The following is a 23,299-nucleotide window of genomic DNA, read 5'->3' on the forward strand; positions in this document are numbered from 1 at the left end:
AGCCTAACCCTTTTTCTAAGACGCTAACTTCCTCAGGTGTTAGAGTTCTATCTGAGAGGTTTATGATAGGGGCTTTATTCTCTTCAGGATTGTCTAATCCCAATCCTTGTGGCTGCGTGTCCTCATATATGGTCTCCTCATTGTATTCCCTGTTTGTGTATTGCCTTGACGTCCCCTCCCCCGGGTCCTGAAACCTCTCGACTGGCGTCTCTGCTGCTGGCCTAAAAAAGCTGGCAAATATTCTCTGCTTCCGCTTGCTTCTCCCTCTCTCTGTTCTTTCCTATTTCTACTGTCATTGTTTCTCTCTCCTTCTGAATCCGAGCTATTATAGGAAGTATCCGAAAAGGTTACTTTTTTTTGTAGTATTTGTTTCTATTCTGTTGGTACTGTTTATTTCCACCTTCATTGGGACCTGGCTGGTCATAATAGTCCTTCTGAATGTAGGGATAGACGAAATCAACTCTATAATTGGCTACGTCTTTTCTTAATTTATTTGTTTTCTTGTTGATCATATATTCTTCATAACCGCTAATGTCATCTTTGATCTCATCTAGTTTTTTCCTTGCATCTTCAAGGGCAGTACTTTCATTTAATTCTTTTTCTAGTTTCTCGATCTCCTCCCTTTCTATTATTATTATGTCTTGGGCTGTCTCTATTATCAGTAACATCCAATCGCGACTGCATCGGTTCGCGATCAATGTCCAATTTTCAATGAACTTTTCATTTTTTACAAATAACCCTGGTTCATTTCTGATTTGGAGCCCCACAGGGATTACTCCTTTTTTACAGTACTGAATAATAAACTCCGAGTGTAATTCTGTACGAATCAGCTTTTTTTTAAGGTTCCACAATTTGTTCCATCTATCCTCATCCTTACTTGATAAACTCAATGAGTTGATGGATGTCCTTCCCAAGCCTACTCGGTGCGCCCGCTCGATGCGGAGGTCAAAATCTGCATCTTCGCCCAGAATGTCTCTAAAGAGGCCTTGTAAGTAGCCCACCATGTCTGACCCTTCTTCCCGCGATGGGACTCCCCTGACGTGGATGTTGTTGCGTCGGGACCTATTTTCTAGGTCCTCCGCGTGTGCTTGATGGTCCAGTTGCTGGTCCTTTAGGCGAATAATCTCTTGTTGTAGAGATTCAATTTTCTCACAGGTAGAATGCGCACTCTCTTCCACTGCTGCGACCCGTTCTCCCAGACCATCAACGTCCCGGCGGATTTCCTTTACCACCCCCGCCACTTCTTGCTTCAAAGACGAAAGTCGTCACGGAGGGTATTGAATAAAGTCTCTAGGAACTCCCTCGTAACGGGGGACTCTGTGGGCGACAGGGCCTGCTGGGACCGAGCGTTCGTCGGAGACGCCATGCCAGCATTGCCTGCCAAAGGTGATTTGCAGACCATCTCTTTAAGGGATCGCTCCGCTTTCTTCCGTGCATTGGCCATGGCTAACCAAAGGCGCGGGAGGCGGAAGGCACACCAGTTTGTGTTGCCGCAAGGGCGTTTCTCCGGGAATCACGCTGTTGGCGTAGTCCAATATGCGGCCGGACACAATATGCTTGTGTTGTGGCCGAGGGCCACCCCCGCCAAACTCTGCACTGCTAAAGATCGCTGAGTCCCATCCCCGGCACCCCAAGGCTGACCGCAAGACCACCAAGGTTCCCAGGCTGATGTCTCCGTCCGACTTCACGCCAGGGGGCTCAGTCTGCGCCCCAGCTCTTCGATCCGACCACTTGGGAGCTCCCGGGCCACCCCAACCGCCCCTCTCATCAGCAAACGTGTGCGCACCTCAGGGGTCAAAAGCGCCGCCACCGCACTCCACCGAGGCGCATGCAGCTGCCGTGCCGGGCCCCAAGATCAGGAACCCTGGCGCCAATATTCGGTCTAGCCCACCGGTGCTCTGCTTCGTGTGTGTCCCGGCCGCCCCAGTGTCCACCGCCGACGGCCGCTTCCCGGGCCCCACCGTATAGGCCCGCTCCTCTTAAGTGCACAGTGAAGGTGTAATGGGCTCTGGTCCAGGGTGCAGCCCAAGCACGAGGTTCATTGCCCCCCCCCTCGGGGCCTTATAGCCGTCTCCTCGCGCCCTCAGGTCCTTGTGCCTGCGAACCGCAGCTTGTGGCGGGTCTCCACAGCAGCGCAATACGCTCTCTGGGCCTCAGGCTAAATGGGGCACCCCCTCACTGCCATGTACCCGAGGAGCCACGCTCCCGTCGAGTCACCGCTCCTCTGGGCGCTAAAGGGGTGGGTGTTCTGCTGCTCTCCCGCAGCGCTGTTCCTCGGAACCCAACTAGGCCGCCACCCCTCCCCGTGGATATGCCGCGAAACCGTGGCCTCGAGTTTCGCGGCATCCGAGGTCTTTGGATTCCGCCCCCGCGCTGCTCGCTGCGCGCCGCTTCCACCGTCGCTGCGCGCCGCTTCCACCGGCGGGGGGCCGCCTCTCACCTCCTCTCTCTGGTCCGGGCAGCTACAGCCGGCGCCGGGTATCGCTTGGGTGCCGGCTCGCAGGCTGGAGGCCCACACAGCAAAATAGGCCCACACGCCTGGGGCTCAAGTTTTGCGGCTCCTGGGAGAGTCTCGCCACAGCCGGTGATCGCTCTTGGAACCGGCCGCTGCTCCTTTAGGCGCTCCGGACTCAGGTCCGCTATTCCCCCGAACAGGGGCTGGACGGCCATTGCAGCTTGCTCCTTGACAGGTGGCTCCAGCGGTGAACGACAATCACTTCACCGCCCCGTCTTTACTCGGCCGCCATTACGCGTTCTCCAGACGTGAGCCCGCATCCGGCTGTACCGCGTTGTAAGGGGCCCCCGACGGCTCCCCCGGCCTCCGCTCTGATTCTCCCCCACTCGCAGCCCAAAACTTCGCTAACTCGGGGTGTGGTAGCAAAGGTAAGGCCGAGGGAAGGGATTTGGAGAGGGGAGCCTCAGGATAATGCAACCGCTCAGGTCGCCTTCTTGGCCACGCCCCGAGAAATCTTTTTTCAATACCCATGAATAGGGCATTACCGTAATCCAATTTGGATAAAGCTAGGGTGGTCACTACCATTTTTTTGAAGGTCAGATAGAATGTAAGGGCAAATCTTCCTAATGATTCTAAAAGTAAAAAATACGGTGGAAGCAAGAGCATTAACTTGATCTTCTTAGTTAAGTTTATTGCCAAAGACAATTCCCAAATTCCTAACTTTTCTCAGTGGCGAAGGGGCTACACCAATTTCCTGTGGCCACCAACTTGGTGACCTTAATGAGTTGTCATTACCCAGGAGAAGGACCTCTGTTTTCCTGTAGTTAAGCTTTAAGCAATTAACTCTCATCCAGCTACCTATCTGAGCCTTACCACTACTAAATATTGATGCTGTATTTTCTGGGTTGCTGGATACTAATGCGACTATTTTTGTATCGTTGGCGAATGACAACAATGAGAAGCCAAATTATTTGATAACCTTGCCAGAGGGGTGACGTAGAGATTGAAGAGAGTAGGGCTCAACAAAGAGCCATGTTGCACCCCACATGGCAGGCAGAAGTGGTTGGAGGTAAATTCTCCCATGCCAACATGTTGCACTATTTCAGGGAAGAAGGATATTAACCAGCTCAGAGGAGGACCTCTAATTCCTAGCTCAGAGAGCCTTCAATCAGGATGTCATGACTTGACCATATCAAAGGCAGTGGAGAGGTCCAATAATATCAATGCATCCTTGCCCCCTCCATCTCAAATGGACCTTAACTTCTCTGATATGGTTATTAGCACCGTCTCAGTGCGGTGTGTGCTTCTAAATCTATATTGCTTTGAAGCCAACAGATTGTTAGTGTCTACAAATACATAGGTTCTGTGGTCAGAGCCGTCTCCATGATCTAAGAAGGAACTGGTAGCTGATCATTTGGTCTATAGCTAATGGACTGTTGTGGATTGAGACTCGGTTTTTTAGTAAGGAGAGAATAGAAGCTTTCTTCCATTCTAGAGAAAAGTAACCAGTTTTGATTACCTCATTGAAAATCGTGTTCAGTTGGATACGTATGATTTCTGGGACAAGATGTGCACTTTTTGTTGGGCAGGTGTCTAAGGGAGAACCAGATTTAGGCGTAAGACCTGCTCGATACTAAGAGCAAAAACGTGTCTAGAACAGCAGGTAAATGGGGCATTTCACGTTCTACCTGAGAGGTAAGTGTGATTTGTTTGTTGGTAATAAAGGTGTCAATAACCTCCTCTACTTTTGTCTGGAGAAAACTTGCAAAATGTTTGGCTGCAGTTGTTGTTGTTAGGCGCTGGCATCTTTGCTAGGCTCTACACAGTCCGGAATAATTCTTTGGCAGAGTTGTTGGATTGTAAAATCTTGCTAAAGAAGTAACAGTTTTTTTTTCTTCCAAGATAAATTCCTGTTTTGTTATGAATCTTTCAAAACTTAGACATTGCATAGATGTGATTTAATGAGCGTTAAATTCCTGGAAACAATTCTAAATCTGAGATTGTACCGGCATCTTTTCAGCATTGTATAAATGCATATTATGCCCCCAAAATGTAGAAATTATATGGTCCTTCTCCTGACCCTATCTTGCCATGTACGTCCCTTGCAGATAATATGTGATTGTTAATAGTTTGCTCCCTTATTATCAGGGCTTAGATTCTTCTCATATTTTCATTTACATTTAAATGCTTTATTCGATTATATTGGGATTTATGAACAACCTTGCCCCATAACCGTTACTTTATAAGAATCTTAGAAGTGACAAGACAGTTATATATTTTTATCAGGGATGCCCATTGCACTTGGCTTTGCAAGGGAAAGTGCATTTCCAGTTTCTAGTCTTTGCAAGAAAGTTTTCTATGTCTTATTTCTAATATCCCTGTCTCTAGAAATGGTGTATATGTACTTATAGCCATCATGCAATCCCATATTATATGGAGAGGAGTATTATTCATGTTATCAGCAATTTATTCCCCTAAGACATCAGACATGTAGACCTGATAAGTCAACTCACTAAGATTATTACTATTAAAGTCCTTCACAAGACACTAGGGGGTTTGCTTGCCCATTTGCTTAAGATGTTAAACGTAAGTGACTTATGATCGGAAACTGTGTGATAATAAATCTCACAATTTGTATGGGGAGATTAGACTTTTAGTTACCAAAAGCACATCTATTCTAGAACATGTTTTATGAGGAGCGGGAAAAGGTAAATCCTGGTTGTGCATATCTGTGGAATCTCCAGGCATCATATGTAGAATAATGGCCCTAGAATGCCGCATATGATGGCTGGTATTGGATTTTGTTGAGTCTATGTTGAGTCTACTGTAGGGTCAATAAAGAGATTAATATCTCCACTTAGTATGAGTTGGCTTAGCCAGCTGTGTAATTCATGCAATAATTGCTTCAACGTTGCAAAGTAGCTTGTATTCTGTGTGTAGATAGCACAGATTCTATATTTAGAATAATCTGAGCTATCAGAGTTGTCACTTTTAATCTATGCAATTGCCATGTATTTTTAACCTAAGTATACAAAAAGTGATGGATGGAATGCTTGAATTATTCTCAATCACCGATAATCACTGCAGCCACATCCCAGTCCATCATTATTTTACATATCATGCCACCACAGTTTGGACTCAGCAATATGCAAGTCAGTTGTGACCCTACTCCAAAGGGTACAATCCAGCCCGAACCGAATCCAGTCTTTCCTGAACCAGAACACAAGAAACCGAGAACCTGTTTCACTCTAGTTGGGGCTCATCATCCAGCTATAGCTTGGTTCAAGTGACAAAGTGTGCACGGGACCCACATCTGGGAATATCTGTCCCACTTAGGGCAACACACTAATGTATGCATAAAAAGTAATGGATGAGATGCTTGAAATCTCAAGCAATGTTAATCACTCTGGTCGCATCCCAATCCATCATAATTGTGTACACCATGCCACCTCAGTTGAGACCCAGACATTTGCAAATCGGTCTTGACCCTGCTCCAAATTGGGATCAGTGAATCCACCCTAAGTGGGAAGGGTATGCCCAGACGTATGTTCCATGCACACAGTGTCACTGGAATCAAACTACTACTGGCTGACGAGCCCTGTTAGTGAGAACTGGTTTTGGGTGGCTTGTGTTCTAGTTCAGAGAGGACCTGGTCTGGAAGAATTTTGCTTTGGTTGCCTCATTTGCACCAACACCATGATAATATCCATTATTCTGACTGCGCTCTGAGGAATGTGTTGGTTCTCCCTTTGACCTGGAAAATATTGCTGCTCATGTAGCTGGGGGCATGGTTGAAGTGATTGCCTGGAATTGCTGATGTTCTTTTGTTCTCGTTGTCTCTGGCTGCCAGACCCAACATCCTGATGGGTTTGGCTATAGCAGAGCTAGTGGGGAAAAAACACAAGGCTGTATCACGCCACAAGAGTTATTGGAACGACATGAACCCAAGACCATCCTTCGAACGTTGAACACCATCCGCTGCCAAAGGAAAGAAAAATACTGCAGATAAACACTACCCAAATCCACTGCTGCATCTTCTTGTTTTGCCTTCTCCCAGCACCACAAGTTCTGAACCAGATACTGGGGAAAATCAGCGGTAGAGAATTCATTCAATCTTCCAACTGGGCCAGAACTGCATCTTTCCCCATGGTTTGAGACCAACTAGTGTGGCGCAGCCATCTTGCCATCCAGGTATTTGACTTCCATGTACTTCTTGGAGTTATTACGTATCCTTCCTTTCCCTCATTTTTGCTTCGGAATAGTAGGTTTAAAATAGGTCTTGAATTTGAAATATAATCAGATTAAGTTGGGGTGATTACACAGCCTGCTTCTGCTGGCTGCAAGTCTCTTTAGTAAGGAGGTGTTGATCAGGCATATGGTTTCAGAAGCCAGTCATGGGAAGAAGCCCTTGATCCAGTGAGCTGAGCATGTGCAGATTGAGATGTTCACAGGTTTAATTTTCCATGCTAAATCTAGCGGTTGCTTCATCCTTTTTGACTTGAAAGTGTTGAACTTTGAGTTTGAAGAGGGTGAAGTTAGAGGGAGGAAACGTTGAATGCTGTGCGTCATTGATAATATTCTCAGGAATGTTTGAGATCTTTGATTTGAAGGGCAGGAGATTATTACAGTGTCAAATTTAAGGAAATCTGCTCACTTTCAAGCTTTCTGGGCTGAAAATGTCACTTAATACTTTGGAAGACCCCCCACTACTGGGTTGACTGCGATTGTATGTTATACAGATAACCATTTCTTAGCTCTCTTTATGGCTAACCTGTGTGCACCTGGATGAAGATAGCTTGTGCTTTGTATTATATAACCTGTTGGTTAAGCGTTGTCAGTCCTGAATATAAAAACGGTTGTGTTAATTGTGACCTGTGACTTAGGGCTGGGCAGATGAGATCAGCTGTTACGATATAAGGAGTAACCTGTAGGTACAGCATTTAGAAGTCTGTGTGCAGACAGTATTTTATAATGCGTAATTTGTCTGTGAAGTCTAGGGATTGCAGGTCTTTTCTTATGTGCTAACTGTAATTGGAGCACAGAGAGGTCTGAGGTTAAGTGGTGATGTATAATATCTAACACCAAGGAAAGGATGGATAGTTCGGAGGATAAACACTGTTATATAGCTTCTAAAAGTTCTGTAAAGCACTGTGAGGTTGGTGGATAGGATATGCAATACATTGTGAACCTGTTGACAAAATGCTGTGAAGTTTCGGGATAGGAGGACTTTCATTATATGTACACTAAGTATAACACTGGTAGCATAGGCTAAATGTTGCTGTATTTTGTGCAACCTATAAGTAAAACCGAGAGGTTACAGAATAGATAGAGCTGTGTTCGAGTAACCTGTTGGTAAAGATCTGTGAATAGAAGTTGTTCTGTAATTTAATTCATTAGTGAACATCATCTGTCCAATTCCTTGGCATTAATATTTGTTTACATGGTTGATGATGAGGAATCACATTGGTCTGGAAGTACACATTTTTTTCAATTATGCAAAAAAAATGTAACATAAGAACTGTGACTATAGTCTACGCAAGTTTCAACACTGTGGTAAATTGTGCCACTGGCTTTCTCTAGGCTTGATTGAGGTCCTTAACTGTCATTGGTATCCATAAGCCTTAGGTTCGTCAGATCGTGATAGTTCTACCCAGAATAAGCAGCAATAAACAAGAAACAAAATTAAAATAGGATTAACCGGGTGGGCACCTTCACCTACACCAACCTACCAATCATTGGAATGCTTTTTGTTTGTAAATATTTGTATTTCCATTTTAATCAAACATAACTAATCACAGTGGGGTAGTGCAGGCAAGCAGAATGTTAAGCAATAGCAGTAAACCTTACTGTAAGGGGACCAGTGATAGTGTCCAACAAACCAAGAATAAACAAGCATTTGCAATGCAATAGGTCTAGCATTAGGAAAGTGTAAGCTATTGGTATTGTAAATGACACATTTTTCTTAATATTGAAAATATATAAATTAATAGCATTGTTATTCACAAAGCCAATAGCTTACACTTTCCTAATGCGAGTCCTATTAGCTATGGCAATGCTTGTTGGTAGCAAGCAAGGACAGTGCTGTTGTGGTGCTGAGTGATGATGTGGTTGGGCTGAGTGATGTGGTGGTGCCCCTGAGTGATGTGGTGGTGCCCCTGAGTGATGTGGTGGTGCCCCTGAGTGATGTGGTGGTGTCCCCGAGTGATGTGGTGGTGTCCCCGAGCGATGTGGTGGTGTCCCCGAGTGATGTGGTGGTGCCCCCGAGTGATGTGGTGGTGCCCCTGAGTGATGTGGTGGTGCCCCTGAGTGATGGAGGGTGGAGTTGGAGGGTGGAATGATTCAGAAAAGGAAGTGGCCATGTTCAAATACTGATGGAGGGTCGCGTTGCTCAGTTAACTCTTTAGCATGCCGTTTTACAAAATAATCTTTCATTAAAGTCTTATAAAGACGTTGTTCTCCTCTGCTTCATAAATACATATATAGTAAAAGTTGCATCTGAGTACATAAACATATTGGCTAATTATTTTAAATTAGACCGTAGAAGATAACAAGACATTTATTTCGGTATAGAGTTACTGTTTATCTCCTGTGTACTATCGTGTAGTAGCTGTCCTTTATAGTACATGGTTTGCTTCTGATTGTTTTTAATCAAATCGCCTTTTTCCAAGATGGCTACTGGGTGAAGTTTAGGAATGGGGCGGAAAAATGACGCGTGGGTCTGTCTTTTATTTTGATTGCAGGTGACGTCATTAGCTGACAAACACAATGTAGAAAAATAGACTATTCTTGTTAAATGTTGAATTGGAAACCGCCCCGTTCTATAAGACTTTGAGTTGAACGCCAGAACTGTATTTCTTTGCAAGAACAGGATAAAACATTACCGGATAACGTCACTGGGAGAGATGCATGTTCCAGTTCCTGTGTTGTCGCCTACGAGACGCAGCAACAGTTATGTGCGAGGCACGCTCAAGGTGAAGTATTTTAGATGCAAGTGCACTGCCAGAGGTGTGCTCCGTGAGAACTTGCCGTTTTAAATAGCTATGGCCTTAATTCACAATAGGACGATCAGCTGAACTGCGGGTTGGATTGGGATTATAAATCGGTCCGTGCACGTTAAAAAAACAAGCTCTCGGCATTGCTGTGGCGGGGGAGCGGGAGCGCATTCCTTTGTCTGATGCGGGGGGCGGGGTAGTGGCAGCCTTTGAAGTCTGATGCCGAGGCACAGACAAATGGTGGTGTGTGATGTGGCTGGCCTCGTGCACGCGCCTGTCTCACATGAACTGTGGCTAATCCGCAGTTTTGGCAGACTTTTCGGACCGCTTACTAGAATCTCGCCAGCAATGCGCAAGCGCATTGGCTCAAACGGGAGACTGAGATGGAGTTCCTCAGTAATCCGATCCCATTTACAGTGGCAATGTGTGAAATCATTAGTCTATCCTAGCAATCCGCGGTTTGCCACACTCATCCCCTGCAAACCAATCAAGGCTATGTTGATTGTATTACCTTATAATACAACACAATGGTCTAAAGCGAGAGACTGGGTTTAAGTAATGTATTGTCTGTCCGTGAAGCACTAAGAGGTCAGATAAGGCCATGTGCTAAGTGTTGGGTTGGGTTACAAGGAAAGCATGGTGGTGTCTAAGGATTGACTGCTGTTATTTTGTAACTTGTCTTTGAACCAGGAAGTAAAGAACCAACTGGTTTGATAGATTTGTGCTTTACTTACAGGTCACATCAGTTGACAGCACCATCTGCCCTCTGACGTCTGTGTGCTTTACATAAAGAATACATTTTATACAGCACAGATGATGCTAAAATAGATAGTGTTGTATAATATCTAACATGTAGGTAAAGGATTTAGAGGTTCATGTATAGACCATGCATTATAATGTGCATCTAGTCTGTAAATCTGTGAGACGTCATAAGGATCAAAGGTATTTTTTAAGTGTTATCTGTAAGTAAGGAAGAGAGAAGCCTGAGGATAGATGCTGTGGTGTAATGTCTAACCTTCAAGTAAAGATAACACAGTGTATCACCTCTCTGTAAAACGCATAATTGTCTATGGCTGTAACATGTTATACAGTGTGTAACCTGTTGATAAAATACCACGAGGTTTGGGAATTAAAGGTGTTTCGGTATGTTTAGCCTGTAAGCCAAGCACCAGGAGGTTTGAAGATAGAGGATGCTGTATAATGTATAAACTGTACATTAATCACGGAGGTCCAACGATATAGATAATGACATAAAATAGATAATTAGCTGCCACTGTAGCAAGTGTGTAATCTTTTAAAGTCCTTTGACGTCTGAGGATAGACTTTGCTGTATAATATGTTACTCGTAAGTGAAGCACTGAGAGGCCCGGAAGCATCTGGTGCTGTCAAGTAAGTAACTTGTTGAAAAGATACCCCGAAACCTGAGCATAGAATATGATGGGTAACGGATTACTTGTCTATAGCACTGAGAGGCCTGAAAATCGAAGGTTTTCTGTAATATATATTCTGTTATGAGAAGCACAGGGGCAATGGAATAAGACATTAGATATTGCTATATAGTGTAACGTTTAAACAAAGCATTGTGAAGTCTAAATATTGCAAAATAACAATCTATATTTGTAAAGCGCAAATATATCACCCCTTAAGGTTTCAAGGTGCTAGATGTTATATACCCTGTAAGCAAAGCATTGAAAGTTCTGAGGTATGCCAGACCTGTAATATGTGTAATCTGACAGCAAAGCACCTTAAGATCTGTGAATTTGTATGTTATCTGAGTTCTGCACTGAAAGGACTATGTATTTACAGCCGGAGTACTGCGTAAGCTGTCTGCACAGGTCTGTGAAGTCTAAGTGTAGAAGGTGCTGCATAATGTGTTACCTGGAAGCAAATCATATAGTGGCCTGATAGATGTTGCTGCATAATGTGTAACATACAAGGATAGATGGCAATTTTTGACATGTAACTTTGCTTTACAGTGGTATAAGGCCTGAACATAAATGGTGTGGCCGAGTGGCTAACATCGACAGCATAAAATGATCCTTCTTATGATTTTTTTTTAAAGAACCCATCTCCTTTGAAGAAGGGCAGGAGGTGCAGTTGGAAGATGGCACAATGGCGTTCATACATCTTCTACCAAAAGGTGAGCAGGGCACAGCGTCTGCCATACACATTGAAAGTTAATGGAGGAAGAGAACAAGGGGGATCCTAACATGAAGATTTTCACTTCTGTTGTGCTCTTAAATGTGAAGGGGAGCATGACTGTAATAATGTTAGACATGCTCAAAGGGGTAAAACACGGCACCTGCCCCAGGCTGAAGTGATTTGAGAAATCAGAGGCATTGCTGATAAAAGGATGATGCCTCTCTTGTGGAATGGAAGGTGAGAGGGTTACTGGTGTCTTTGATAGGCTTATAGGTAAGGCCTCTCTCCTACAAGTTTGATGGTGAGGGGAAAGCTGTCACAGGCTAACAAGTGAGGGAGAAATTGTGAAAACGACGAGTAAAAACTGATTGTTATGTGAATCCCTTCAAATCAAGACTCCACCCTTAGTTCCTTTTCTTAGTTTTATTCATAGTGCTCAAGTAGCAGCAGGGAGCAAACACCGCCCTCCTCGCTTGCCTTCAACCTACTCCCTAATCCTCATGCATACATTCTAAAACTGCATTTCAAATTCCAAGAATGCATGAATGTAATGATAACACAACACTTGTCACAGGCTTAAAGGTGCAGGGAACTAGCTGTCACCCTTTGAATTATGATGGGGAAACAAAACAATATTCTTTATATTCTGAAAATGGAGGGCAATATCACATGCTAAGACAGCAGCTGTTATAGACTCAGCCGTGATGGGGAAATAGTGTCTGTCCCATACTGAATGATAATGGAAGTTACTGTCTACTAAAAACTTAACTATAAAAACTGACTCTCGGAAGCAGAGATATCAGGAAAAACATGGCCTCTATATGACTACAATGTAATGATGCAAGTGTCTCAATAACTGGTGTCTCTTCCCCCAGGCTGAAGGATCACGGGAAAAATGTCTTCCACAGGCTGAAAGTTAAGGTGGTTTGTGAGATTGTTTAGGAAATGTTTGTTTTAACATTGAGTTTGTTTTCTGCAGAGGGATATGATCCAAATGCCCTGGAAGCAGTTCAGTTGGAAGATGGCTCCACTGCCTACATACACCATCCTGCTGCTTTGCAGACTGACAGTGCCACCTTAGAGGAGGAGATGGTGAAGGAAGATTGTGAGCTTGATGAAGAAACTATAAGTGCCCTAGAGCATTACAGTAAAGTAAGTGGTACTCTGGCCAGAAGGCTTTTTAGAGGGGCCTGCCAAATGTTGGGGACGAATATGGGGGAAATTGTCAATGATATGGTAAAAGAACCTCTTGAGGTCCTTGGATCGCCTTAGAGGAGGAAGATAATCTTGGAATTGGGGATAGCAGTGCCATTTGGTTATTATGGAGATTTGTTGCTTTGAATGACCAAGTCATAAACTGTAATTCAGTGGTTATTGGAAGTGGCCACTTTGGAAAAATAAACTTTTCTGTTGCTGTGGCTAGAGAGATTGCCTAAAATGATGTTAGAATTGTGTGTTTTGTTATCCTAGGTATCGGTGGAGGAGTCGCAGAATGTGATCAACACTGCTCGTTTCATGGAGCCATCGGAAGAGGCCCCTTCCCAGGTTCGTGATGACATTCAGTGTGTTTCACTATAGAATCAGTAACAAAACTACTGGTGATATAAAAGGTCATTGTAGGTCAGAGAGGTGGCCTTAAAAGTCACTGTAGAACATATAGACAGCCTTCCATGCTACAGTGGGATGCTAAGGTCTGACAAGCCCCTGCTGCATGTGAGGTAGTGTCACGGATGTCTAGGATGACCAGGATGATTCATAACCACTGTGACTCTGACAGAAAAACTCACAGGTTATTGTAGGAGTGACGTAAGATTTTGAAGCTCCTTATTGGAGCCACAGGTGGTCTTGCAGATCATTAGCAGGGAAACGAGGTCTCGCATGCTTTGGTGGTTTCAGCACCCTTAAACAAATGTACCTAAATCTTTATCGTTTTTACTGACAGTCACTTCTGTGAGGTGAGACCGACTAGATCAAGTAGGTCCTCCCTGAGCAAATAAACAGGAAATTACTTTGACCACAGATCTCTGATCTTGGTAATCATAGTAGAAAAGGGTTTCCAGGTCCAAAATGAATATAACCAGGATCTACGATCTAGATATACTGAATTTGGACCTCGAAACATCTGCACACCTCCATTTCTTTCCTTGTAAGGAAGGCTTGATGTAATCTGTATAGGATTGCAGATGATCATCAGCCTGCTAAGATTGGTCTCATGGTCCAGTATCCATCTGATCAAGATATTAAAAGATGGGCAATATATTGGAATAACTGTTCCTACTTTTAGTGTCAGTCTGATTTCTCATTACTTCTTATGTCAAGCTTGAAAGGTTGCTTGTTAGCCTGCTTATGTGGAAATATATGATGGTTTGTATTGTATGTCTGTTAGAACATGTTGCGATCTCCTATTCTCTATGATTGTCTGCGGTGTGTATGAGCACTTACTTTTGATTCTAGCATTTCCCTGGCGAACGGAAGTTTGCAAACTGAAATTACTGTTCTCTCAGTGGGAATCAGTGTTCTGTGCGAGATTTCTCGTGATGTCAAACATTCAGTCTGCTAGCCTCAGCATCGTCTAGTATTGGGCAATTTGATAGAATGCTTGGTTATGTGATATGATCCGCATAATGTGTTGTAGTCTTCTCAGTGTTCTTCCATTTGGGAACTCTTATGGTCTTGACTTTTTTTCTAATGTCCATGCTAGTTTGTGGAATCTTTCATTTGTATTGAGTGTAGGGGGAATCCTCTGCTGGGTAGAAGGTTTTGTGATGTCCAATCTCCATAATGTTTGTGGAGCTTTTTGTTTTTTGATCGGCTCCAGTGCCATTTGGGCATTGTTTGTTTCCCAACATTGACCTGTACTCAGGCTTATGATTATTTATCTCATCTGGGCAAGTTCTTGTTTGTAGTTTTTCATGTCTAGACAAGTTGTGGTCCGTACCATTATTTGGATTTGAAATTATATTTTTCTAGTGAAATATATTTTCTGAGTTTGTGTTGCGTGAGGCATATTCTTTTGTCCTCTGCTGGTTTATTAATTGTAGGTGACTTCTAGCAAACATTCCTATGTCTTATCTGAAGACAGATCTGGTCTCTGGTCCTGTTTTGTTTCTGAAGGACTCTTTTCCTAATGGATGTGTGGGTACGTGGTGGTACCAATGAGAAATGCAAACACATTCTGTATCACCTGTTGTGGGAGGATGCTATGAAGACTGCAGTGGATGTTGTGCTCTGGCTGTGTTGGCTAGAGGTAGACAGGATTGTTCATTCTCTCTGGTACAATTTCCAACAGTGATCCTATGGTTTTCAATGGCGTGGGATTGTGATTGTATCTGCAAAAATACAGGATCACAAGTATACACAAGGTGTTGGGAACTGTAACTTCCAAAGATGGGAGATAGAAGAAAGATCAGGGAACTTGTTCGTAATCTGATGGTGTGCCTTTGCTCTGCAGACCATGCAAGATGAAGACGAAGAGTATGCATTTGGAAGGGGGCAGCAGGTTGGTGACAAAGCATTCCGGTGTGGCTACAAGGACTGTGGGCGTCTCTATACCACAGCGCACCATTTGAAGGTCAGTCAAGATCCCGCACTCTTCTGAGGCCTCATGGGGTATGGGACGACTTCTGCTGTAATTTAATTTTTGTGCTCCATCTGCCTGCCACATAGTTTACACTGTGCTCTCTGTTACAACATTTCACACCTTTATGGTTTACTTCTAGATTTGAGGTGGTCCCCCTTAGGAACTCTCTCTTTTTACAAAGGCCTATCACTTGAAACTTGGATCTCATGTTTACTTATCCATAGCCTTCCATTTTGTGCTCAGTCAAGAAGGAAGATGCGCCAATGAATCTTTTATCCTAGCTCACACTGTAATTCTAATCATGACTAAGATTCATATCCCAGATACTGTATTCTTCACTGAGATTTCATGACTTGAAGATCGCACCGTGAATCTGCTGTGTGTTTCACATGCAGTTGGTAATTAAATTCTAGTTTTGTTTAGATTGTGCTTTTTTGCCACAGACTTTCTGTGGCCAAGTAATAATGGAGTCATGCATAACTACCTAGGATATACGTTCATATTTCTGGTTCCAGGTATCTACATAATATCTACTTCTAGTTACCAAATGTCGTTGCTTGAGCACAGTTCATATGTCTACAGTGGTGTCTGTATAGCTCTGTCAGAATATAGTCCTTTTGCCTTTTCATTTTAGTTGCAGCCTAGGATTCTGGATGTTAGCTTTCTCTACAGCTCTTGTATGATGTCTCTTGCTGTATGCAGGTGATCTGATCATATTCTGATACATATCCCTATCTTTTTATTTCAGGTGCATGAGCGTGCTCACACAGGTGATCGGCCATACAGGTGTGAGTGCCCTGGCTGCGGCAAAGCTTTTGCTACAGGTACACTTGCAGAGAGTTGAATGAGTGGTACTGCTTCATTTGCTTTTCTGTATTTAGGTGTCCAGGCTCTCAGCAATTTTCTCTCTTAAAGAGATGTCTTTGTTTTAATTCTACAACATACAGTTTGACCAATAATTTACAGTCGTACTAAGATTGGTTTTCCCTTGTTAATAGATTTATTTGTTGCGGGTCTTAGAAAGAGTCACAATTAAGATTCTACACTTCAAATGTAAATGCTTACATACCTTTAATATCATATTACTTTTCACTCTCCTGTTATTTCAGGAGTCAAAACACTGAATAATTCTTGTGGTCCTCAGGCTCTCTGTAATTAACAAGAAGGGATGGGTGATTCTATTTCCTCAGTCCTTACTTTTGAAATGAATTCCCCATGCATATTTGTTTTACCACGCACCTCATATTATTTTGCTTTCTCCGGCGGCCTACATATTGTATTCTCTTCCGTTTTTTTTCTTTTTCTTTTAGAAATATTTTTATGAAAGAAAAAACAATGAATACAACTGTTCGCTTTCCCATCCCATACATCAAATGCAGTATTGGTGCACGGACCTGTCTCTCTCATTGACCTTCTTCCTCCCATTTCTTCCCTCCCCCATAGGTTAGTCTTTTTCCAGGGGGCGAGCTCAGGCATTAGTACTGTGCATGAACCCATTGCCTTCCATCGCAATACCACGGAATGGCCAGCCCTGTCAATCGAGCCCTGGGTTCGACTTCTGGGCCAAGTCCCCGCTCCGGCATCCGCGTCAACAGCAACTCCGCAGAGTTTGCTTCGGCTCACCAGTCTCTCTGCACCTACCTGCTTGAACAGGAGTGGGTCCAAGCAGATTCAGGCATTGGTGGTGGAGTACTATGATGGTCGTGGATCAGAGCCGCTTCAGCATTGGCCATCTTACTCTGTGCTTGGCCAAGCCCCCTAGATATTATATTCTTAATTCCTAAATCTTGTTGCTCCATGTAGCAGACGAATTTGTCAATCCTATATTTAAAATGAACTCATTACTTGAGGAGTTATGGGAGGTTTTTAAAATGACCTGTATATCGCACCATTCTCTGACTGCTACCAAGCTTATTCCACTTAATTCCCTTCCTTGTGCTTCTTGTCACCACTCTCTGTTGAAGCGTGCATTTTTGTTTTTTAAATTACATTTTTACCTCCTTCTGGGATTATCAGCCTTTACCCAGACATTCTTAGATACTTCCCTGCATTATCTGCACTTTACTTAGTTTCACTCTGCCTTTTTCTTGCTCTTCCTTATCTTTGCTCTTTGTCAGCTCATTGGAAGGCTGGCCTAGCGATTGCCAAGACTAAACCCATTATAGAGAACATAAGATAATCAAATAATTAAACATTGACCACTTATTTCAGTGAGCTCCCCTGTATCAAAATTCGTATTTTGTTTCTCCACAGTGAAAAATGTTTCCCTGCGTAAAAACCCCATCTGCCTTTGAAGTTTAGGGATGGTTTTATTCCACTTCCCTTCCCATACTGGAAATTAATTTACTTCAGCCCTTGACCGGTTGAAATATTTGACTATTTCCAGGGTTGGAGAAAAGTTTTTGAATGCTCTAAATATGACTTTTGACTGTATGGGCTATTTGCTTAGCCTGTGCCTTTGTTTGGACTACTTACTTGCTTACCTCTGAGTGTGGAATATTAGGAAAACAGATGGTGTTTCATTAATTTGTTGTCTAATGTACATGTTATGGCTGCTAATGCCTAGGGATTAAAGAAGCCATGCTTGGCAGTCAGCTTTGGGTCTGTAAATTTAAATTTGGTATATCCATGGAGCTGACTTTTTTGACTGATGGGCCCAGTTCCAAATTCAGCTATCTTGTCTTGTTAGGGCAGAAATGTTGTGGCAGTTTATGCCATCCTGTACCGTAGTCAACATTTTAGAATATTTTCACATGAATATGTGTTTTTTTTAGTCTATTTGACAGCTAAACAATTTGTAAGAAAACAAAGTGAATAGTGTTATCTTTTGTATATGTTTTTGTTTGTTCCGTGTCAGATGTGTGTAAGTGTCCTGCATGCTATTTATTACATGAGCTTCAGTCTTCTCCATCCTTTTTCATGGAATGAGTTGGCTTCAGAGCCCTTGCTTGATTACAAATGCTCTGTTAGATATCTAAAGGTCAAACAGCACACACGCTTCGGGTTGCTGCATTTTATTAAAATATCTGCTCGTCGACATGGTGCATTGCTTTATAAATCTTCCTGTACTGTAAAAAATCCACTTGTCCCTTTTGGTGCCATGCAGTAATGTGATAAATGATGGCAGTGTTTTCATTGTGTCATAGCTCTGACAATAGCCTCTCTAAATATGCCAGGGCTAATATTATATTGGGGTTTGAATTTTTAGCAACACCCTGCGTTTGCTACCATTCTGAAATCCACATACAGGTCTGAAATTAAGCAGAAAGCTGCAGTTACAGGGTTACATTGTGAGTCTGAGAATGCCCCAACCTACATGTTTAGCGTATTCACCAACTCCACTCCAATCTCTCCCCACGCTGGAGTAGTTTGGAAAATCCTGACAAGAGCAGAAGTAAAACCATTCTAAGGTGGCGAAAAGGGAGTTTAAGGAAACTTAGTTTTCAATAGCATAGATTTTCACATGAGTTAAGCATACACACATTTTATCATATGAAAATATGATTCACAGGCTTGATTCTTTAAACTCTTGGATATTCCTGAAAGTCTTGCACCTGCATCAAAATGTGTCCCAGTGAAGGGGAAGGAAGCACCTGCAGCATCTGGGAGGTTTGGGAAGGGAGAAAGGGAGGAGCTGAATGGTGCATCATGTGGTAAAACTGTAGGCATCGGTAGTTGCATTTTCCTATGGGGCCAAAGAGGAAGGATGCAAGCAGACCTGCTCCATCCCCAGATGATGTGTATGCATCATAGAGGTCCTCAGGGCAGCTGGTAAACTGCTGCCAGCATTGCCCAGTCTGCATTGGCCACAAAAACCCCAGGCCTGCAAGCATAGTTGCCACAATTATAGCATGTGGCATCCCCCAACCCTGCAGGAAACAGCAGGTGCTTTGGGGGAAGAAGCGAAGTGCAGGTACAACAGAAAGATGAACAAGTTTGGGGCCAGGCAACAGGCCCTCCACCAAGAAGAGACCAACTAAGGCCAAGCACCACAAAACAGTGCATCAGAGAAAAGAGGAGCACCAGACCAATACTGGGTCGACAAAAGTGGCACAGGCAGGTCTAGCAGAACAGGCGGCAGAGGTGGAAATTCATCAACTGGCACGGAGAAGTGGCAGAAGTGCAGGTGAGTCTCCCTTGGGGGCATCCCCCTTGTAAGCGTGGGGTGTGGGGCTTTCCGGTTTGGTAGTAAAGGGGCTTGGGCTCACCTATCCACCAATGTGCCCAGGTTTGATGGACTGAGGTGGTCTTGTGAGTGTCAGGATGCAGAGAAGCAGGCAACAGCAGCTGAGGCAGGTCACCAGGGTATGCCTCAGAAAAAAGGGGGTCGTTTGCACGGAGCTTGGAATACCGGGACTGAACTGGTAGCATGAGTACTTCTGTGAATTTGCCATACTGAGTGCATAACTGCAGGATCAGGACCACTCCTCCCGGACCCAGCTGGAGTCAATCCTGGGTTCATTGGTAGGGAGATATGTATGAGTCAGTGAGGCATGGGCTTCTGTCCAGGATCTCGATCCTATGGGGTAGTCATTTTGAAGTAACGACGCAGAGAGGACAAGTGATGGATAAAGAGAAAGGTGAAGGTTCAAGATGCAAGTGGGGAGAAACTGGTGATGAGTGTCAGGAGGAGCGAAAATCCAGAAAGGCGGTGGTGCACAGGGCCAATCCCATAACAAATGAGTCAGTAGGAAATGAGAGGAAACATCAGACTGACCGGTCTGAGGCGGTCCGATAGATGATGCTGGGGGAGGGGCTGGCTGACAAGAGACACACATAAGGGAACATCATACGGCAGTAAGTCCAAGGGAAGGAAGAGGGCATCAATGAGGTGGTGAGGTTGGCAAATCATTAGGACATGTGGAGCAGGCTGTCTAACGGCATAGTTCGTCCACACTCTAGAAGACACAATATGTGAGTATGGAGGGAATTCATGAGTGGCTTCAGGAGTCCACCAGTGCCTGTGAAGGAAGGGACACATGGCAGAAGGAGTGCAGTTGGAGGGATGCAGAAAGAGTGCAAGGTAGTGAACTATGTTTTGCAGAGAACATGGTAGGAGTCATGAGGTAGGTTTTTGGCACGGGAACAGTAGACCACGAGAACAGAAGTGCAGACAAGGAGGCTACTATGGAGTGGGAAAATGCCAAAGTAGAACGAGTGGACACAACAAGATATGGAAGGGTGAGATTGACCACAGCGCACTAGAGGTGGGTGACACAGCCCACCTTAGAAGTACAGAATGCAGCTTATAGTTCCGGAAAGAATAACAAGGGTGGTACAGGAAAAGGAAAAGTGGAAAGAGTGCTGGAGCAGGTAAGAAAATTCCGTACATGGGAGATATCCACACCCGCTTTTTAGGTCTTGCTTAGGCAGCACGTTCGCTGCCTCTGCAAGACATGCTGTTCCTAGAATATGTGCTTTGCGCACCACCCATCTTCTCAATTGGCTCTTCTTAACTATCCTTGGTAAATGCCGGTTTTTGATTGGTTAATAGGCGTAGTAGTCCCTCCTTTTGGAATTTTGTAACCTCCCTTGTGGACTGCCCCGTTACATGCTTTCTTACTCTTTCCATTATTTATGACTCTGTGAGTCATTTTTTTTTTTTTTAAATGTATTTTTTTATTTGGACCAGCTCTTCACAATTGCGAACTTCGCTCCCAAGCTTGCACCCTCTCCTCCGGCTTCAGCTGCCACCTCCTTCTCCATCCTGCTTGATGGGCTTTTTTCTCCCCTGCAGCCCAGCCTGCGCAGCGTTGCTTGTCCTCCTCTGCTTGTTTCTACTTGTTATCTTTTTGTGGCCGTAACACCAGAGAGATGCTCCTGTTTTTAGTTACATTTTGTGGGCCGTAACGGAGTGAGAGGTCATTAATTAGCAGATTAATTGTGACTGCTAGTAATGCCTGATGCAGGCTGTCCGGCACCTGCACCTCCCACCTCGATGGCTGTGTTTAATGCGCCTAGTTCAGTATGCCTTGTGTACTATACAGAGGGTCTTCAAATCGGCTTGTTGCTGAACAGGGAGCCAGTGGAGTGACCTTATGGCAGCCGAGGTAGAATGGCCTTTTGGTAGGTTCATCAGTAGTCGGGCTGCCGCGTTTTGCAATGACTGAAGTTTAGTTTTCTGGGCCTTGTCAATGCCCATGAATAGGGCATTGCAATAGTCTAATTTTGAGAGAAAAAACCTTTCTATAACCGTTTTTTGAAACTACTGAGGGATGAATGGAAAGACCTTACGGAGCCTTTTGAGAAGGTAAAAACAGGAGGAAGTTAGGCAGTTAACCTGCGATGAGAAATTGAGAGTTGGTTGTCAAAAATTATGTCTAGGTTCTTGACCTTGGTGGTGGGAAGAGGACAATCACCTGCCTGCGTTGGCCACCAGGTATTGTTCCATAGCAAAGGGCCTTTTGAGGGAATTTTGGCTCATCCAGTGCATGTCAGCCAAACATGCACGGAAGCTGCTGGCCACACTCTGTGGTTGTTCTACGACCGATACTATAAGCTGTTAGTCATCGGTATAGGAGACCATTGAGAAACCATGCTTTCCGACAAGTTTGGCCAGTGGGGTGAAATACGCATTAAAAAGTGTAGGCGACAGGGCGGAACCTTGCGGCACTCCACACGGGAGATGGTAAGTGTCAGACTGTATGTTGTCCCAGACTATGTTCTGCTCCCTGGCTGTTAAAAAGGAGGTAAGGAGGGCCAGAGCCCTGTCCCCAATTCCCACGTCCCTCAGACGCTGCACTAATACCGTGTGATTCATGGTGTCAAATGCTGCTGATAGGTCTAAGAGAATGAGGACAGCTCTACCCCCCTTGTCCATCACTTTCCGTATCTCTTCCGTTGCTATTATCAAGGCGATTTCTGTGGAATGGCGGGACCTAAAACCATGCTGCGTCGGATCAAGCAGCTTGTTCGTATCCATTTTATTGCTTGTAATTAGATTTCGTTAACGTATCAATATTAACTGATATATTTCCTCATATGCTTACCATGAGTTTCAGTTTGGATTATCATTTTGATAAAGCACTCAACCATTTTTTCACTAAAACCACCTTCTTCAAATTTGAATTCGGCAGGGGACATCTCTGTCGTGCGAGGTCTCAGGAGCCGGGGGGGGGGGTGGCGGCGAAGCCCGTGCCAGGTGTGGGTAGCTAGTGATTGGGCCCCTTCTATTCCGTGTCGGGACGGCACTCAATGCCGGCCTGGGCGCATGCTCGGTGATAAGCGATTAGGGTAGCATACCAGTCTTGGGCTATCGGGTATTTCCGTAGGCCAGCGGTTTCCTCCCTGTGTAGAGACACACTCTCCGCGCAAGCCCAGTTGCCAAGAGAGCGGCGCCAGTCCGCAGGGCGCGGCGGGGCAGTGCCTTTCCATCGTCTGGTGATAAGGCGTTTGGCCGTAATGAGGCCCAAGTCCCAAAAACGCTCCCGTGGTTTAGTCTGCTTGGTTCTCTTGTAGAGTCCCAATAGGCATGCTTCCCACGTCTTGGGGAGGGTGACACCCGTCGCTGCCGTCAGCATGTCCGTGACCGCCGACCAGTACGGGGTGAGATGAGCGCAGCTCCAGAGTGCATGTAGGAAGTCGGAGTCCAGGAGGCCACATCTGGGACACGCCGATGTAGTGAGTCCAAAGTAGCGATTCAGCTTATCCGGAGATAGATATGCGCGGTGGATGATGTAATATTGGATAATTTTAAATCGCGCATTGCGGGGGACAACTCTGGCGCCTGCTAATATAGCGGCCCACTGTTTGTCCGTCCAGTCTGTGCCTCGGTCGTTCGCCCATTTGTCCCTCAGTCTCCGAGAGGAAAATTGAGTATGACTGTGTAGGGCTTGTGCAAGCCAATGCACAATGTGGGACCCGTCGCCCATCACATGTAAGTACTGGACGAGCAAGTGAGTGGGTGGCTCATGGCTAAGATCACCCCATGCCTTCGTCAACTCATGCAGGAGTCTGGCGTGTGCCAGGAATTGACCCACTGGCAGCTCCGTGTCCGCGGCCAAGGCCTCGAAGGGCAGTAGCTCCCCGTCGCTATACAGGCCGCTCAGGTCGTCCAAGCCTGCCGCAGTCCAGCTGCGCAGCTCGGTTGAGGACAACGTGTCAGCGCCCAAGGGCGTCCCCAGCAGAGGT

General features: G+C 44.7%; 1 protein-coding gene across 1 annotated transcript in view; it reads left to right on the forward strand.

The window, feature by feature from the left end:
* ZNF76 (zinc finger protein 76) overlaps positions 1-23,299 on the forward strand; it is a 284,990-nt gene that overhangs the window by 92,808 nt on the left and 168,883 nt on the right. Inside the window, exons 3-7 of the mRNA XM_078644308.1 lie at positions 11,510-11,587; positions 12,569-12,741; positions 13,060-13,134; positions 15,041-15,160; positions 15,918-15,993. Of these exons, the coding sequence (XP_078500434.1) occupies positions 11,510-11,587; positions 12,569-12,741; positions 13,060-13,134; positions 15,041-15,160; positions 15,918-15,993 (522 nt within the window). The remainder of the gene's footprint in view (positions 1-11,509; positions 11,588-12,568; positions 12,742-13,059; positions 13,135-15,040; positions 15,161-15,917; positions 15,994-23,299) is intronic.

This window comes from Lissotriton helveticus, chromosome 5_1, assembly GCF_964261635.1.
Source record: "Lissotriton helveticus chromosome 5_1, aLisHel1.1, whole genome shotgun sequence".
NCBI lineage: Eukaryota > Metazoa > Chordata > Amphibia > Caudata > Salamandridae > Lissotriton > Lissotriton helveticus.